Source organism: Cavia porcellus, unplaced genomic scaffold (genome assembly GCF_034190915.1).
Source record: "Cavia porcellus strain 051 isolate PalLab524CR breed Dunkin Hartley unplaced genomic scaffold, mCavPor4.1 scaffold_33, whole genome shotgun sequence".
Lineage (NCBI taxonomy): Eukaryota > Metazoa > Chordata > Mammalia > Rodentia > Caviidae > Cavia > Cavia porcellus.
The window spans coordinates 16813031-16832086 of NW_026947516.1; the positions used below are offsets into that span (position 1 = coordinate 16813031).

Sequence of the window (19056 nt, forward strand, 5' to 3'; positions counted from 1 at the left end):
CCAGGCAAAGCTCGCAAGAAGCTGCCAAACCCAATAGGAACAGGACCCAGCCTGGCAAGCTAGATTTGGTGAAAGATGAATCACTCTGCTTTGGTCCAGAATATCATACTTTAAACAATGTCCCTGCATGTTTTTCTAGTTATGCCATGTTAGCTGTATGTATCCCTTTTAGTTGTATGAGTTGGCAGGCCTCTTAAATAAATATCAGTGTTTGGGGAGATAATAATCTTATGGATTGATCCTGTCAAAAAGAAGCCATTCTGGAAAGCTACCAGGGAAACAGAAAGTCCTCTGTCAAAGAATAGTCTTGATGATGATGATAAACATCAGAGAGAAGCAAACCTTGCAATTTTATCATTTGTCTTAAAATTAAGAACATCAGGAAATATGTGACTTTATAAAAAGAATTACCCCCAATGGTACGTAACATATTATAATTCCCAAAACTGAAATTTGTTTCATTTGACAAACTGAGGTGGGCCTGAAATACTGTTCTTTAGGACCATAAAATAGAAGAATATAATTTGTATTACGAAAAACTATCACATGGGGTCAACAACATATTCCATAAATATTGATGAATAGTCTACTATGCATACCAGGCCCTGTTCCAGAAATATAGTGGTAAACATTTCAGATTCTCTAAAAGGAAGATTCTCAAGCTTCCTGTGCAGCAGAATCACCAGAAGGGCTTATTAAACTAAACACAGATGGTTGGACCCCACCGGCAGAGTTAATCAATCAGCAGGTCTGGTGTGAGGCCCAAAAGGCCCCCACTGGCAGACCCTACCCTGCTGATGCTTCCAGTCTTGGGGTCTCACTTTGAGAACTACTACTCTTCAAGGACTAAGTGGAAAATCAGAAATTCCCAACAGATTTACCTCTCTTAGCAGCCTCATGGATTGGAGATGCCAGATCACTCTCTGAGTGAGGACTGGCTCCGTTCTGCAAAAGCAAATTCACGCAGTCCAGACTGCCACTGATGCATGCATTAAACAGGGGAGTATGCCAATCTGTGCTCATAGCGTTCACCTATGGAAAAAGTTCCAGGATGAAGACAGGCAGTGGGGTAAGCTTTCCTACTTAAAACATATTATTTAATTTCTCTGAGCCTTAAAGTCCACAGCTATAAAAATGGGCAGAAAAGTATCAGAGTCCAGAAATTTGCTATGAAAACTCTGAATGAGGTTATTGAATGCAAGGCGGCAAGGGTGTTACAAAAGGTTCCACCTCCTCACTCTCTCCAGGAACATGAATCTTGAAACCAATAAGGATAATTTTTATAACTTACAAACTATCATTTATATTTTAAGCTTTTATCCTAGACAAGCCCAGTCTTCTCACAGCAGCAAAAGTGATCTTCTAAAATTGTAAAACTATAATTTTTAAAAATTATAAAACCCAGCTTTCATAGAAATGTAGAGTTAACAAAGGCCAAAAAAATTCATTCAATTCATTTGTTAATGAGGAAATCAGTAAGATGGTAAGGCTGGCTCAAGGGATAATTTATACAGTCAGTAGACTACTTAAATGTTTTTACTAATGGATTCAAAACTGGTCAATGTCCTAATAAGGTCACGGAGTTGTAGTTTTGGGGGTTAGGTTTTCTAATGTTTAAAGTCTGAAATTTACAAGCTGACATCTAACGTCACAATGTTTGGGCTACAGTCAACTAGTAAAGAGCATAGTCATATGCAGGTATGTTCTTCTTTTATATTGTTAAAGAATTCCTTGGTGAATCTGTTGAATGCTGATATTATGAAGACAATGAAATCATGCTTACATTCTGTTTCCACACAAGGCCAGGACCTGACTGAGCTACAAAAGACACTCAGGGTGCAGACTTTAAAAGATGTTCACTGCTAGAGTCACAGGTATACCAGAGGATATACAAGAGAGTGAACATCTCTTGAAAATATGTAACCTACGTACCACTTTGACTTCACTTTAGCCCTGATCCTGTTTCCATTTTTTTAGTAAGTTTTAGAACTTACATATAAATCTGATGATGCAGTCATCTCTGGCTCTCTACTCATTTCGAGACAAACCCCTTTTTATTTGACACTGACAAGGTTGCTTATGTTCAGAACTCTGTCATTCTGTCTATGCTGCCATAGGAATGGGTCACAGAAATGCACTCCCTTTCACAGTCAAGCCTTTGAATTGGCTTTCCCAGTGGCTGGAAAGCCTTTTAACTTTTCCTGATCCACCATTCTACTGTCCTCTAAGTTTCAGCTTAGACATCATGTCTTATAGGAATCTTCTTTTGACTCCTTTTCTCCAGGTGATAAATAGTGAAATACTTTTGTGCTTGTAACCACCCTCTTAGTGCTTAACCGAATACATTATTGTAGTCTGCAAAAACGGTCACAGATTCTTTCTATTGTTCTGTGCCTATTCCCTTATGATAAGGCTTTGTAAGGATGAGAGACACATAGAGATTTTCTGTCTCCCAAGACATCCTAGACAAATGTTATAGATTTTCTACAATATTTTACTACCCACCACTTATAGCAATGAAGACAAACAATTCCCAGTTATTTATTTTTTGAGTCTGGCAAAGAAAATACTAGAGACTCGAAACATAATTTTCTAGCTAAAAATTCAATATTTCACCTATCACTAAAGCAACAAACTCGAAGAACATAACAATTCTTGAAAACCATCATTCTTCCTATTTCAAATCAGGAAAACCATGTCAGAAATTATGGAGAAAAGATAGTCACAGTCATTTTTCATTCTTAGATATTATTTGCTTCTAAAATATAATTTGAGCCATATTTACCTGAGCTCCATGCATTAATAAAATACTTGCACAAGATGGATGACCTCCAAGACAGGCTTCATGGAGTGGAGAGACGTGATCTTCCGTGCTGAGGTTTACAGGCCACCCCTGGCAGACAGAAATCAAACACAATAGTGATGCAAAGCAACGGGCCTTGGGGGTGGCTTTCAGCCATTATTCTAGTACTATGCAGTTCTTTAGAAAGTTAACTTGTACTGTCAGTATTCTACTGTACTGTTCTTATGATACAACCACTAATGAAATCAGTTTGGCAGTGACTATTAAAGCCAGTGTCACACATGCCTACAACCCAACAATTTCACACGAAGGTATGTACACTCAAGAAATGCATACCTAGCTAAATATACAAGAAGGTACCCAGCAATATTAATTAGGATAGCTCAAAACTACAAATAGCCTGAATATCCATCCTTCATCAACTAGATTAATAAACTAGAAACATCACAGCAATATTATACTGAACAAACTGTAATTGCAAGCAAGTATAAGGATAATGCTTGCAAAAACAATGCTGGGCAAAAGAAACAAGAATCAAAACAATATGTACTGAATGATTACATCAATAAAAAGTTACAAATTAGGTATAGTTAACCTATATTGTTTTGGAACGCATACATAGTAAGTAAAACCATACAAAAGCAAGGAAATTGGATAATATTGCTTCGAGAGAAGATGGACATAACTTTACCTGAAGCCACAACAATTGGAAGGATAGGATAGATGTCACTCTGGAGGAATTAGCGATGTGTTGTTTTGCTATTTCTTGATCTGGGGGGCAATGTTCTCATTATCATTGTATGTATTGTTTTTAAATTGTATGTATGTGTTTTTAAATATTCTTTATGCTTGTTTACTGTATTTCTCAATTTAAAAAAAGTTTTCAAATCAGTTTAGTTTAACTTGCTAGGTTTAACAGGATTCGATACTGTGTGTAAAAAAAATAAGTTCTATCTAATTTTTTCAAAGAAAATCAATGCTCCATTCCTTGATATTTAAATTTTTTTGACCTTCTTAGCTCTGTCTTGATTTCAACAAAGTGATCAGCAAACTACAGCCCATGAGCCAAATCCAGCCAATAACCTGTTTCTGTATAGGACAGTCGCTACAAATTATTTTTATATTTTATTTATTTTTAATGTTTTATTAGTACATGTTTGAGTACATAATGCTCATGTTCATGAGGAATTTACATGTGCTATATTTTAAATGGTTAAAAAAATCAAAAGAAGAGTACTTTATGATACATAAAATTATATGAAATTCAAAAATTTCAGTGTCTGTAAACAAAGTTTTATCAGAACTTAGCCCTACCAAGTCATTTTTGTATTGTCTGTGACAGCTCTTGTGTTACAGTGGCACAGTTGGACAGTTGCAACAGACACAGTTCAGTCTGCAAAGCTTAAAATATTTACTAACTAGTCCTTTATGGAAAAAACCTGCCAATGCTGGTCTTTATCAAAGGAAGGAATACATCTTTTGTTACTTTACTATTTGCACCCATGATTTGAATATTCAATTGGCAAGGGAAAGTGTTATTTTTCATACAGTCATCACAGTTTTTTAAAAGTGGTTCTATCAATACAACAAGGGTGACTTTCACACAAGGCAAAAATTATGAAAGGGTATCAGATAAAAGTGTTTGGAAGACAGGCCCAGGTACAGAACTTGGGCAAAGGACAACCACAAGAAGAGTGGCCCATAGGAAAAGTGCAGAATTGGTCAATAAGGCACACAAATAAGGCGTGATCATCGGAGCCTCATCGCCTGCAGCACTACACAGTTCCCCTGGCCAACTACAGTGTGTGATTTGGAAGAAAATGCCTTCAATCATTCTCAGCTCAGTCTAAAATAGAGATTTACCCAGAAGTTACTAATAATGCCAAGTATGAAACTAGGAATAATGAGGAAAAGAGTAAAAGAAGCTTCACCTTGCCTAGTTTTGCAGGTCTCTGACCCATGAGCCTTTCCATAATTCCTGTCTCCAGTATTCACACCCTGTGTAATCCCCTTCCCTTGATTGAGGGCTACACCTACAGATTTTCTTCTATTGAAGAGAATATGAAAACATGACAGAAGTTCATATCCAGGAGTAGATTACTGATTTCCATCATGTCTGCATGTTCTCTTCACTGGTTTGTTTATGTGTTTTGATGAGATCCTTGACAAAGAAATGAGGGCGGTTTTCAGCTAACAGCCAAACCAAGAACTGAGGCTCTCAGTCCAATAACCCAGGAGGAACTCAGTCTTGCCAACTGCTACTTAAATGATCTTGAATGCAAATCCACACTTAGTCAAGTCTTAAGATGGTGGCAGCTCTGGTTCACACCTTGATTGCCCAGTTACAATTCTCTGAACCAGTGAAATTTGGTCTGTATGCCTGACCCACACATTCTGCGACAAACCCACATGTTTATTGCTAAGTCTGGGGCTAATTTGTTGCACAGAGGGAAATGACTAATACAGGGTCAAAGCATTGAGTGGTCCTCCATAAAGAAATGTCTGAAGGACTGACTTCAGGGTCTGTCCACCTCTGGAAAAATGTCCTTTCCAGGAGATGGATCAGAAGCCCAATCTAAACAGAACATGAAATAGCTCCAGGAATGGCTCCATAGCCCCATATTCCTAGAATATATCGTCCCCTCCTTTTTTTCTTTTTTGGGACAAGGTCTCATTTTGTATTTCAGATTGGCCTTGAACTCACTACATAGCCTAAAGTGGCTTCAAACTCACAATGATCCCCTCACCTCCACCTCCTGAGTGCTAGGATTATAAACGTGTGCTGCCACCATATCCAGCAGAATACTCAATCCTTAACTGGAGGAAAATAGTATAGTAAATGTTCTTTCTTATCTTAGCTATGATTAATCCAAGACTCAGTTCCGTATTATACATTTGATCCCAGAATGCTTTAAAGTTGTCTAAAATCATTCCTCACTCACCATCACTCCTGACACACTTACTGTCCTCCCACTCCTGGCTCAGGCAGAACTAGCGTTACTGCATTAGCCCTTCATAAGTTCCACCCTTGGACTTCACAGTGTGACAGCAGCTCTTTTGTTCTTGGAATTATTATTTTATTATTTTAATGGAGGCATCCCCTCAAATCCTTTTTGTTTCTATTCTCAGTGTTCTATATTTGTCAAATCTCTCACTGGCACTGCAAGAACACAGAAGAAATTTATAGCAAAAATGTTAACAGCTTTCTGCTCTGTTTAACAAATCATGAGATAAAAGAAAAGTAGTCTTTAAAGAAATCGTTGTGAAGTATTTCATAATTACAAAAGTATCTGCCAGTTCCAACTGTCATATTTAAACCAGCATTTGGGTGTTTATATGTAAATCCAGCTAAATGAAATGCAATAAAAAAATCACTTACGATGCCAACCATTTTCACCACACATTATATGTTAATATAATAAAGAGGTTTCTCTAAGTTTTCTCTTGAAAATGTAGGGTATTATTTCTACTTCATCATAAAGTCAAAGTTCTACATTCAATGAATTTTAGTAACTTATCTAGATAATTGAAAAGCCTGAATCATACAGCATCATAAGTTAACTTTTAACCAATTAATTTACACACCATTCAATACACAGTGGAAATCTCAGTTTCAAAAAGTACTGATTGAGTATTTATCTTTAAACTTTCTATTACCAGTTTTCACCTCATATCAGCCTATGGTCAGAAGCTCTTTGGGATGAGTCCTTGGGACTATACGATGTATGAACACCCTTCTTCTACTATATCGTAAGGACAATATAGTACACAGTAAGTGGTAACATTTTGTCATAGCCTCCCCCACAAATTATGTCCGTATAGGCTGAACCAACTGGTAACAAACATGGTTATGTTTTTCCTGTCCACAATTACCACTTACTTCTACACACACAGCAGAAAAGCAGGTCATGAACACTGTCTTTGTCACATTCATCATAACCTTCATTCCCTTGCCCCTTCACCAAGGAGATCACAGCCACCTGATGTGAGATTCCTATGTTCCCCTTGCTCTCACCTCTAAAGTCTCTATTTTCACCAGTCTTCTTTACCTTGGTGCCTTTCTTTGAGGAAGAAATGCATAAACGTACCCAACCTCCCTTGATCTCAACTGTCCCCTTTCACCCCCATGACCTTCTATCATCCACCTTCTCACATTCCTCCATTTCCCAGCTCTCTCTTTGGAGGTACACTTTCCTATTGCTTTCTCAGTCTGCTCATCCTTCAGTCTGACCATCTGTCAAACTTCATTTAATTCTGTCCTTTCCCCTCCCCCACAAAAAAACTGCCCATGCTTTTTGTTTCTTCTTTTTCCCCTTCTCTTATCTTTTACCCATGCAATCTTGCCAAGACTGTTTTAATTGTGCAATCCAAGTGCTTTTTCCTCTATATCCCTCAACCTTGAATTTGCTATGTATTCATCTTGACATCGTGAAACCTCTCCTCTGCCTTCTACAACGCAGTTCTGTCTAATTTCCACCCACTAGACACGTTTTTACTGTCTATTTCACAGACTCTTGTCTTTTTTCCTCCTTATAGCTCCCAAAATAGGCAACCTCTCAAGAATTTGCCCTCAAATCTTTTTCTTTTCTCTCAGTATTTTCTGCATCACACACACACACACACACACACACACACACACACACACGATTACTTTCAAATCTGATCTCCATCCCTAGTAGATTTTCTTATCCCTGCTAAGACATAACACCTAGATGCCTAGCTAGCAACATAAATTCATCCTTTTCCAATCTAAAAACTATCTCCATATTTTTCCAGCCCTAATTTTTTAATGACACCACTATCTTACTTCATATCTAGAACTGCAATCTTAAAAGAGAGACCAACAGACTGAGTCCCAAGACCAAATACTGACATTACCCTGGAAAGCAGTGTCAACTTGGGTCAGTTATTTACCTCATTAACACTCAATTTCCTTGTATGTAAAATGGGCAAATTGCATCTACCTTATAATGAGACTATCATGAGGACTGAAAATGATTATACAAAATTCTTAGTGGTCAGTAACTTCCAGAAAGTTTATATGGCATTTATTCTACTTTGTTATATAACTTCCCATCAGCTGCCGCAATCTAAAGATCTGATGTGTTAGAATGACAGTATCTTTGCTTGTTTCTACCCTCATAATGACTTAGCCCATTAAGGATTATAGGACGAACAATAAGGAGTTTTATACAAGTTGTTAAAACTTGATCCACACCTCTTGCTTAAGAGGAGACCTTACTGAGAAGGTTCTCAATCTTGACAACTGATCAGATTCACCCAGGGAGCTTTAGAAAAGTCCTGATATCCAGGCTGCATTCCATAACAATTGCAATGTAATCAATTCAGACATCAGTATTTCTAAGGACACCACAGCCCAAGGGGACTTCAATGTGCAATCTTGAGGGAAAAGCACCAAATCATGGTCATGTCCTGGTAAAGTGGTTACTTAACTGCATCTATTCACATAACAAATCACTGTGTTTTTAAAATGAGTTTTTATTGAAGCGATATGACCAGATATGAAAACTTTGCAGAGCCTATGTGTAAATCTCAGTGAACTATCAAAGAAAATTTACCTGTGTGATTACTACACAAGAAAAGGAAAAGAACATTACTACAGGCCTGCATAAGCCTGATTCAACTTACAATGCACCACTTGTCCCCAGAGGTACTCATGAAACTGACTTGTAACAGCATAATTTAGTTTCAAATCTAAATCATACGAGACTATCATAGTAACTGATCTATGAAGTATATATTTCTGTGGATGTGCTTGGCTTTTATTCAAAATGCTGGTCAGAATCATTCCCTCATCCATTTTCACTGCTGTATATAGTTTTATTCAATAACTAGTGGTGTTTGGATTTGGAATGTTCCTCAAAGGTACAGGTATTAAATTTTAGGCTTGGTTTCCAGCCTGTTGAGATCTTAGAAACTGATGGAACCTTTAAGTGTTGGGGCCAGTGAGAGAAAGTTTCATCATCAGTATGTTTTCCAAGGAAATATAGGATCTCTCTCCTCTCCTTTTCTCTTCTCTTCTCATCTGTTTTCTGCACCCCCTCACCATGATGTGATCTGTTTCCTCCACCATGAATTCTTGCCATGATGTTCTGTGCCACAACAGGCCCTTAGCAACAGACTGTGAGCAAACTAAAAATTTCCTTCTTGTAAGTTGGTTTTTCTCAAGTGTTTTGTCACAGTGATGGAAAGCTAACTAACACAGTAATACACCATAATATATTTCTCCATTTTACTTTGATGGGTATTTGAATTGCTTTCAAGGTTCTTTTTGTTTGCTGGCATGACTATACCTCTACTTGCTTTTTTTATAAACACATATGTATGTATCTATTACATATATATCTAGAAATAGAATTGCTAAGTTATAGTTGGAATATTTTTAATCTTAGTAGTTATTATTAACAATTTTCCAAAGTATTCTGTACAAATTTATACTCCTAGGTTTGCAAGAGAACGCCAGTTGCCCACATCCTTGTCAGCACATGGTATTATCTTTATCTTTTCAAATATAATTCTACTGAGGGGAAGAAGTAATAGTATCTTCTATTTTTAAATTCACATTACCTCAATTATTATACCAATAAACACAGTTTGATATATTTATTGAATATTTGGATCTTCTCTTTGTGAATGGCCAGGCTAAGTGTCTACTCATTTTATATTGGGATGCCTATTTGTTGTCTTCATTTTAGACCAGGAATATTTTAACAATATTTTCAGTTGGTTCAATCCCCAGAACTGTGAAAAAATTACAAGTATTGACTCCTAGTCTGTGGCTTGCCTTTCCAACTTTTTTAACATTGTCTTTTGATGAAGTTCTTAATTTTAAAGAAATCCAACCTATCAGTCTTTTTATTCCTTTTCCCATACTATATTCCATCTTTTTCAAAGCCACCCTCTCTCTCCTACAACTATCAAAATGACCATGTCTTATCTTGCACTCAGTGATTCTGAAGTGGTTTTTTTTTGGGTTTTTTTTTTGTTTGTTTTTTTAGCAAATACGAATTCATGAAGCCTACCCTAGGATAAATCAGAATGTCTGAAGTAAGACCCAGGCATTGTTATCTTTTAAAATGTATCCTGGATTATTTTTATGTGAATAAATGATATAGAATGACAACTAATGAGTTCAATTTTTCCTTTCTTGATATAATGAGAATTTAATTTTATAGTTTTCCCTTTGTCTTATAGGCACTTGAATGCTTTATCTTATTTATCTGAGTAAAATATTTTTTAATTTTCCAACAGTGTTTTTCTTTGATTATCTGAAGCGCTGCATAGATTATAATAAAATAGATACTGCTTGTGATGACTAATGGGATTAGACAATTTGTCTATCTTCAGTTAATTCTGTCAAATCCATTTAAATTGAATTTAGGGTCTCAATTCTTTGCTTTCCTATGGTAGTGTAACATATTCACTCTCTTTCCATGATCTCATAGTTGACAAAATATATATTTCCTTGATCCTTGACTTTGGACTTGGTCATGTGATTTGCTGTGACCAATGGAATAGTAGTAGATGCACTATAGGCAAAAATTGGATGGACTATGTTTTTATCTGATTGACCTTTCCCTGCTATTCTCTGGCCTTTTGTCAAGTTCACTTGACAATGCCTCAGGTAACCAGTGATCCATGAAGGATGAAAGATATGTGCAGCAGCTATACCTAACTTACTGCTTGGAGCTGAATCCAGGCAAGCATCCCTTATATCAGCTGACCCAAATACTTAGTACCAGGAAATCATGACTACTGTATTATTGTACTGAGCTTTGAGGCAGAAATCAAGGTTCTAATATGTAACTCACTTGAATAATGTGATAGAGCTTTGATAATGGTGTGGTTCTGGCTGATGATCATTCAGTAAACACATAAATACTGAACACAGATGAACATCTGTCCACATTTAGCAAGCTATATATAAAAGCTTCAAAGATCATTTTTTATCCTACCAAAATATGGTAAATGTTTCATTTTATCTGAGAACCATTCTAACTTCTTTTACCTAGAGTTATCTGTTATAATCTATATTTCTATTTATAATAGGCTGCTGCCATGAAAAATGGGGGGTAGTAAACTGGGGGTAGTAAAAAAAACTTCCTTGAAAAATCGTTTTTTATAGGAAATTTTCTCAATCTATTTTCACTAATTTTTACCAAAAATTCGCATGCTCTTCAATTAAGAATCTAGATAACAAATCATAGTAGTAGAAGCATGTTACAGTACTGTCAATGATAAAAATCATACATTTTAATGCATTATGATTGTTGCAGATATCTAAAATATCTCAAAATATAGGCTCACCCTACTTAGAAATATTATTATTATTATTATTAGAATCACCACTAGACTTTCTTTGATGAATTAATTTAAAGATTCATATAGTATTATGGCACACATTTGTTTTAATATTTTGGTGAGTTTCCTCTGTGTTATAATTTGTGCATTTAAAACTTCGGACTGGGAGGGAGTGGTTCCAGGGATTGAACTCACAACTTAGTGCTTGCCAGGCAAGTGCTTGTACCACTGAGCTAAATCCCTAACCCTAAAAGTTTATTCTGAGAAAGGGGTCCATTAGACATTGCCAGACTGCCAGATGGGTCAATAGTACACAGGGAGCTAAGAATTCCTAATGTAATAGATATATTCATTTTAGACATCAAAATGATCTAAAGAAACGGGATTTTTGAATGGTGACTGCAGCTGCTTTCTTAAAGGTGACTTTGTGTAGCTCTCTAGTAATTTTAAAACCTATAAAATTGCAGTAACTATGTACTAGATTACATGGTGAGGAGCAGAGAAGCTGAAATTAAACTGGTTAGAGCCATGGTCAACTGGGGATTTAGCAGAACTGAAAATGTGTTTGAAATTACATGATTATATATTTTAAAAAGATACTTTCAAGCATTTATTTTAGAGCAGGCGTTTTCAGCCTCAGCTTTGCTGATATTTGGGGCCAGATCATTTTTGATGAGGAGGGCTGCCTTGTGCACTGTAGGACAGTTTAGCAGTTTCCACCCACTAGATGCCCTTATGACTACCACTGTAGTGTGACAACCCTAACAACCAACAATAGCCTCAGACATTTTAAAGTGTTTCCCGAGGGGCATAATTACTGCAGCTGAAAATCACTATTTTACATCTTAATGTTTAAGAACACAAATTATTACATAAAGTAGAGGCAGCTTGAATGCATTAAGTCACCAGCTATTCATTTAACAGCTACTTAGTATGCCCCTATTATATGCTTACAATTGTACTAAACTCTGGCACAACAAATGTACTAACCTCTGCCATTATATAAGACTCCAAAGTACAAAATTGTTATATGACATGGTCATTTTGTTTAGGAGGAAATTTGTATCTTACTGTAGATCTATGATTTCCTTTTTCTGAGTTTGATGTAGCAATAGCATTTGCTTAATTGTACCGTTCTACTTCAAAGAGCTACCTGGTTGAGGAGGTGCCTCAAAGAGAGCAGACGTCCATGGATTGCAGCTTCATGCACTGGAGACCAGTAGGACACGATATCTATGTGGAAAGAGAGGAATAGGTTACAGCCTGCTAATGCACTTAGACGAGGAGGCTTATCTTCACCCATCATTAAAAACATAACAGATCCTAGATGGAGACATAGAAGTCACTTAACCAAAATTCCCATCAGGTCTTTGGAATTTCTTCCATGTATTGATGTTTCTTGTGTATTGTTTGTTGGAAATGCTGGGATAGCTGAAAAATCACAGCCAGGGCTCAAATTGACAATAAAAGAGGCAGATCAGGAGATCATGGTGTTAAGTGAAATAAATTAGGCACAGAAACACAGGTACTGCATGATCTCACCCATTTGTAGAAGCAAAAATAGTAGAGCATACAATGGTAGCTACCAGGTAATGGAGAGTAGAGGGGAGGGAGGAGGGAGGATGGTTTGAAAAATAGGTGCTAAATTATTGTTGAATAGAAGCAAAAAGTTCTGCTGTGTTATCGTTCAGTAGGGTGACGACAGATAACAGTACCACATATTTCCAAAAGCTGAGAGAAAGGATTTTGAATGTTTTTGCCATGAAACAAATGGTAAATATTTAAGGAGATTGGTGTGTTTAACCTTTTACACATTTCATAATGTATACATTATGAAAGCATCACACAGTACCCTAATAATATATACATTTTAATTATCAGTTAAAAATCCTAAATTTAAATTGCAAAAAGTTTTGAAAATAGGAAGATTGAGATGACAGATGACAGTCCTTCCATTTTTACAGTGGTTTCAAAGGCAAATGGCCCATTTAATTAAGTGAGAACTTTGCTAGCTCTCAGCATTAGTTCATTGAGCTACGGCCGCCAATCTAGTTTCCTGCATAAAATACAAACTTTGGGACTTTAGTAAGAGTGCCACATACTAATAGAGGTAATCATGTAATTACATACACCATTAAGTTTGGAATCAAATCTAGAGAATTTATCTATTTATAGATTATCTTCCCCCCCCCCTGCAATATTGATTGCAAATCAGAGTTTAGTCTGACATTGAACCAAGGTTATTACCCATACTTACCCCCAAAGGCACTTTATCAATGGGTTAAAAAGAAGCTCTGAATTCACACTCATTTGATTTCTGAGCTGTGGATCCCTGAACAGGCTCTGACTCTCAGTTTCTCCTTTGATTCATGGAGGAAAGCAATATAATTATCCATGGCCTGATACATATTAGCTACTGTTATTATTTTGCCCTAACATTAGAGTGTTTATTATACTCCACAATAATTGCTATGTAAGAGAGTCTATAACTACCTAGGAGAAACAAAAACTCTTAGAAAAGACCCTGTAAATCCTAACCCAGTGCATTAAATGCTTTCTTCTTGCTTTCTAATTACATGTGGATATAACTGAGTGAGACGCAGACCCAAATTTTTCTCTCTCAAGCTGCATCTGACTTCCAGAACAAACAGATGCAGAAATTCAAAACAGAAGGAGGTCTACCTGGGTTTATATCAGCACCAGCTCTATCTATTTTGGTAAACACACAATGTACAAGAAAGGCAGAATGATCTGATACCAGTTTTGCTTTGCGTGGAAGCCAGTAAGTACTAAGAAAATCATGAAGACTAGAGTGGCTGCTAATGCCCTCAAACTGGAAGGCTGTGAAAGAACATTGTGTACTTCACACGTGTTGGCAAAGGCCTGTCTGCTACCTGGAGCCATCAATGTTCTGGAAAATCTATCCCAGTGAGCAAACTATCATCTTTCCAGATGGATTCCTTAGCGTTTAGTATATAAGAGAAAAGTGAATGAGCCTATACACCACCCTGGTTGGGGCTTTCCTTCTGGGGTCACTAAGGTCTTAAGGCAAGACATCTTAAGTGAAATGACTTTTCCTACCTCCAAATCTTTATGCTCAAGATAGATTCAGTGTCCTCTCAGTATTTTCTGAGGTTTGTAATTCTCACAGGAAAAATACTGCTACTTCTAGGGCCAGGAGTCTCAAATGCATATTACAGGTATGAAAAAATTTAGATTCAAATTAAAATTAAATGGATGGCTAATTACATCTTGTTGGTGCTGATAATACAAAATGCCATTCATACAAAATCTCAAGTAAGAAGAGAGAGCCAAAAAATGAGAAGGATTTTTTGAAAATCAGTTTCAAATAGATTTGCAAGAGTACCCTAATGTACTATGTGTATGATGATTAGTCCATCAATTTCTTCCAGTGCTCAGTTGCTTAGAAATATAACTGCCTCACTCTCCAACCTTCTTAAAGCTACTTAAGATTGTTAGAGTTTACAGCCTAAAGAGTCCAGGCAGGTAATTCAGGTCCTAAATTATAATAACCGTGTTCAAATTTCATAAAAATGCTGCAATCATATTATTAATGTAGACAAAAATGGGGTCTAATTTCAATTCATTCCTTGTGAAGTCATTACTCCTCCTATTTAAAGCAAATAAAGAATTATGTTCTTCTCCAAGAGAAAGCTAAGGGCTACTTTATGTTCTCCACCCATGCAGAATGTCATATTTACAGAACAGAAACAGCCTGTGTCTTTCAGCAGTATACAGTTTGTCCTTGCATGCACAGTAATAGGCTGACAATACTAATATCTGTATCTAGCTACCTGGTTAACATTTTTGAGCTATAATTCACATGCCACAAAATTTACTCATTTAAAATACATAATTCAATTATTTTCATTATATTCACAGACTTGTGGGTCCAACACCACCTTCAATTTTAGAACATTTTCATCACCCTGAAAAGAAATCCCATGCCCCTTAGCATTAACTGCACAGCTCCACCTCTCCCAGGCCTTGGAAACCATTGATCTACTTTCTGTCTTTATGGATTTGCCTATTCTTGACATTTCATAGAGATGGACCCATTTAATATGTGCTGCTTTGTGACTGACTCCTTTCATTTAAGCATAACATTTCAAGGTCTATGGCCATTGTACTTCATCCCTTCTGTGGTCAAATACTCATTGTATGGATAGAGTGCATTTTATTTATTCATTCATCAGTTGATGGATATTTGAGTTGTTTCCCCATTTTTGGATATTATTAATAGTGCTGCAGCAAATATCCATGTGCAAGTTTTGAATGGCTGCATGATTTAGGTCCTGTTGTGCCTAAACAAATAGAATTGCTGTATGATCTTGTAATATAATGCCTAGGCTTTTGAGACTATTTTTCTCTGTGAATGCACCACGTTGTATTCCCATCAGCATTGTTTGACGTTTCCCTTTCTAATTTAAAGTCGTGTTGTTCTAGGTTTGTTCTAGGGTCCTGAACAGAAAAAAAATGGGGCCTTTTAAAGCCTAAGTATATTATTTATACAAGGATTTCAGCTTCATCAGATCTCAGAACTACTGATTATATAAAAATCAAAACAGTGACAATAGATAGAGTAACATTTTTCTAACATTTAGAGAACATGTTTTGGGCATGCATGTGTGTAGGTCCCTATATACACACAGAAAAACACGTAGTTTAGCCAGCACTGTAATTTGCACTATGGGTTAGTTCACACATTCTCTCTTACCATGAAAAACATTGAAGTAACAGTGAAGCTGTGCACCTCATAAAACCCAAAATGAGGGGTCTGCATCTGAGGACCTGGCAAATGCTTCTCTGGGGTTTCCCAGAGTCCACACCTCAAGTAATCAACGAGCTATAGGCTCAATGCATACCAGTTAAACCCAAAAGCAGCCTTCCCTGTAACTGGCTGCTGAAAAGAGCAGAACAAGCAAAAAAATGAGACCTATTTTCCTGCCAGAAAATGATGATGCTCACAGTAACAGACTATCTGATCAGCAAAGAGGAGACTCAAGTCTACAATATCCTTTAACATTGATTTCACCAAAGTCTTTGAAACTCAAGGTTTCTTACCTGTATGTAACACATTACACAAGTACTGGGAACATGCTAAGATTTATTGACATTTAATACTTCTTCTGTATTTCCCAAACACTTGTTCAGCCATTGTCTATTGATTTTCCTGCCAAAAGGTGAATGCCAAATGAAGTCACTGCTGACATCATGGGTCCAGCAGTGTAGCTCACAGGTGAAATGGGGCCGAGAGCTCTCATAACAAAATCATTCTACAAGTTATTCCATTAGTGCCATTAAACTTACCTTTTCGAAAACTGGGTCTCTATCAAACCTACAGTACATTAAGAAGGGTGCTATTTCATTTTTATTACACTTTCTGGAATGATTTCTAAAATTTCCATTATTTCAGGAAAGATTTAAAATGCACTAATTGATGCATTCTAAAAAGAGCTATTACCAAGACTCAGAGCCTAGAGGAGGCTGGGAAGTAGCATAAATCTATCTTGGGAACATTTTGTAAGGTCAAAAGAAGAGAGGTCGGGTTGCTGGGTAGATGGGATCACTTGCTTTCAATCTTCAGGACATAATAAAGGTGGATTCAGTGGCACAAACCAACACTGGAAAGGATCTGGGTTCCATGTTTATAATTACATTGAATCTTGGTTTGATTCCAGGACAAACAAAGGAGTCGGTAAATGAAGACCCCAAATCAGAAACAGGCAAACAGAAAGGCCCATTGAGAGACCTCTGAGGCAAGTTAGTCCTGTTCACTACTAATTGTTTCTTCAGTCTCCCTGTTTCTGTCCCTGTCCTTGTCCCTCTCCCTCTGCCTCTGCACACCATAGGCACCTCACATTATCATGCATTCTGTTTACATATACAGGTCATGCTCAGAAAACGTGCCCCTCCTAAGTTGCTCCAATATCCAAAATTCACCAAGAGAATCATTTCCTTTCAATGCCTGTTCTTGCCTGTCTTCCATTTAAAAATGAAAACTCTCTATAGGGTAGGCTCAATTTTGTGAAGGAGGAAATAACCCTACAGGAGAGCCTGCAGGCAAAATTTCAAAGGATAGACACTAAGAATGGAAACTGTGCAGTACCTTGGGCAGTAGAGGTATTGTGTTTAGTTTTTCTTTCAGTGTATTTCCCAGAGTTTCTATGAGTAGCTGTGAATGAGTTTCCTAGGGTTACAATAACAAAGCACCACAAAACTAGGTGACTTAAGATGATAGGAATTTGCTGGGGATTTAGCTCAGCAGCATAAGCAGCACAAGCTCCTATCTGGCAAGTGTGAGGTCATGAGTTCAAACCCTGGTAACAACATAAATAGATAATAGATAGATAGATACATAGACAGATAGTTTTCTTCTTAGAGTCCTAGAGACTAGAAGTTTAGAATCAAGGTATCAACAGGACATTCTCTCTGAAGGTTCCAGAAAGAGTCCTTTCTCACCTATTCTAGTTTCTGGCAGTAATTCAGAGTATCTTTGATCTTCCTCAATTTATAGACACTTCTGTTTTTACATTGCTTTTTCCATGTATGTTTACTCTCCTTTTCTTATAAAACATAAGCCCTGTGATATTAAGGTCTATTCTATTCTACTATGACCTCATTTTAACTCATTACATCCACAATGACCCTATTTCCAAATAAGTCTCACTTTGAGAAACAGGGGCTTTGAATTTCAATTCTTTTAAGGGGCACAATTTGACTCATACAAAGGTAAAATGACAGGGATGAAATGGGGTAGAAATCATTAAAGTATGTTATATGCATGTGTAAGTATGCCACATGAAATCTATTAGTCTGTACACCTAATATGCACTAGTAAAACAAAGAAAAGACACTCTTTCCCTGTTCCTGAGGCAGGAAAGTCAAGCACTAAATAAATCTCTAAGGATTGACTTCCCATTATCAAATCCATCCATCCATCCATCCATCTATGTTTCCATCCGTTATTCCTTTCTTTCCTCCTTATGGAAAAGGCAAAGAAGAAGCCTGCAGGTGAAGTGGTAACAGCAAAATTCCCCAGAATGAACCCAGTCTGAGCCTATCTGTTCTCTGACTTGTCCTTGTACTCAGGGACATGCTTTGCCTAAGAAGAGTTTCTCATCCTAGCCATTTGGAAATGGTATTTTGTTTCATATTCCACATTTTACTGAGGTCAAGTCTTCAGAGGCAAACACAAATGCAAACAGCTACACCTGAGGCTTTACCCAAGGCACAAGACTAGTACAAAGCAGGGAGAATGCCTGGATCAGACTTCATTAGAGGAGTATCTCCACTGGATGTGGAAGGTAAATAGGAGTTTGTCAATGAGATTCAGAGAAGGCGGAGAAAGAGCAGAGGTATCCAGGAATCTACCCCTTGCGACTGTCAGCATTTTGCAAACTTCTCTTCCCTTAGTCCCTGTGTAATTCCAACTGAAGCCTCTCCCCCTTTCTCTCTCCAGTTTACCGATACATCCTTAACTAGAAGCTCAGGCTCCATCCTTGGTTCTTAGCTCTTGGCCATCATAAAATTTCTCTTTTGGGTCAGCTTCAACCACAGCTCTTATGCAGAGCATTCTGAGGTCAGCAACTCCCAACCTGCATTTGGACCCAATCCCAGTTCTATATTATCATGTTATATATTGAACGCAGTTCCTGTTTTTTTTCTATTCAATACAAAACACTTCATCCTCTCTTCCTCACTTCACTCCCAAGTTAAGTAACTGTCCTTCCCAAATTCCTTCTTACCTAGCTCTCTTACTCAACATTATTTTAGGTTTGAAAACCTTACCATTTTGGCTGCCTTTTCTCCTTTAACCTTTATACTAATCCAAGAAGTAAATCTGATGTCTATTTCCTTTTAAAGTATCATCATTTCTCTGTCATTTCTTGTTTGATCCAAATGTACCC

At 37.0% G+C, this 19056-nt stretch overlaps 1 protein-coding gene across 2 annotated transcripts in view; it reads right to left on the minus strand.

Moving 5' to 3' along the window:
* The window catches only part of Asb9 (ankyrin repeat and SOCS box containing 9), a 41380-nt gene that overhangs the window by 7228 nt on the left and 15096 nt on the right, over nt 1-19056 (minus strand). For both annotated transcript variants that reach the window (XM_063242738.1, XM_013144873.2), the window contains 3 exons: nt 12279-12358; nt 2786-2893; nt 882-1032 (listed from right to left, as the gene is read on the minus strand). In XM_063242738.1, the coding sequence (XP_063098808.1) occupies nt 882-1032; nt 2786-2893; nt 12279-12358 (339 nt within the window). The remainder of the gene's footprint in view (nt 1-881; nt 1033-2785; nt 2894-12278; nt 12359-19056) is intronic.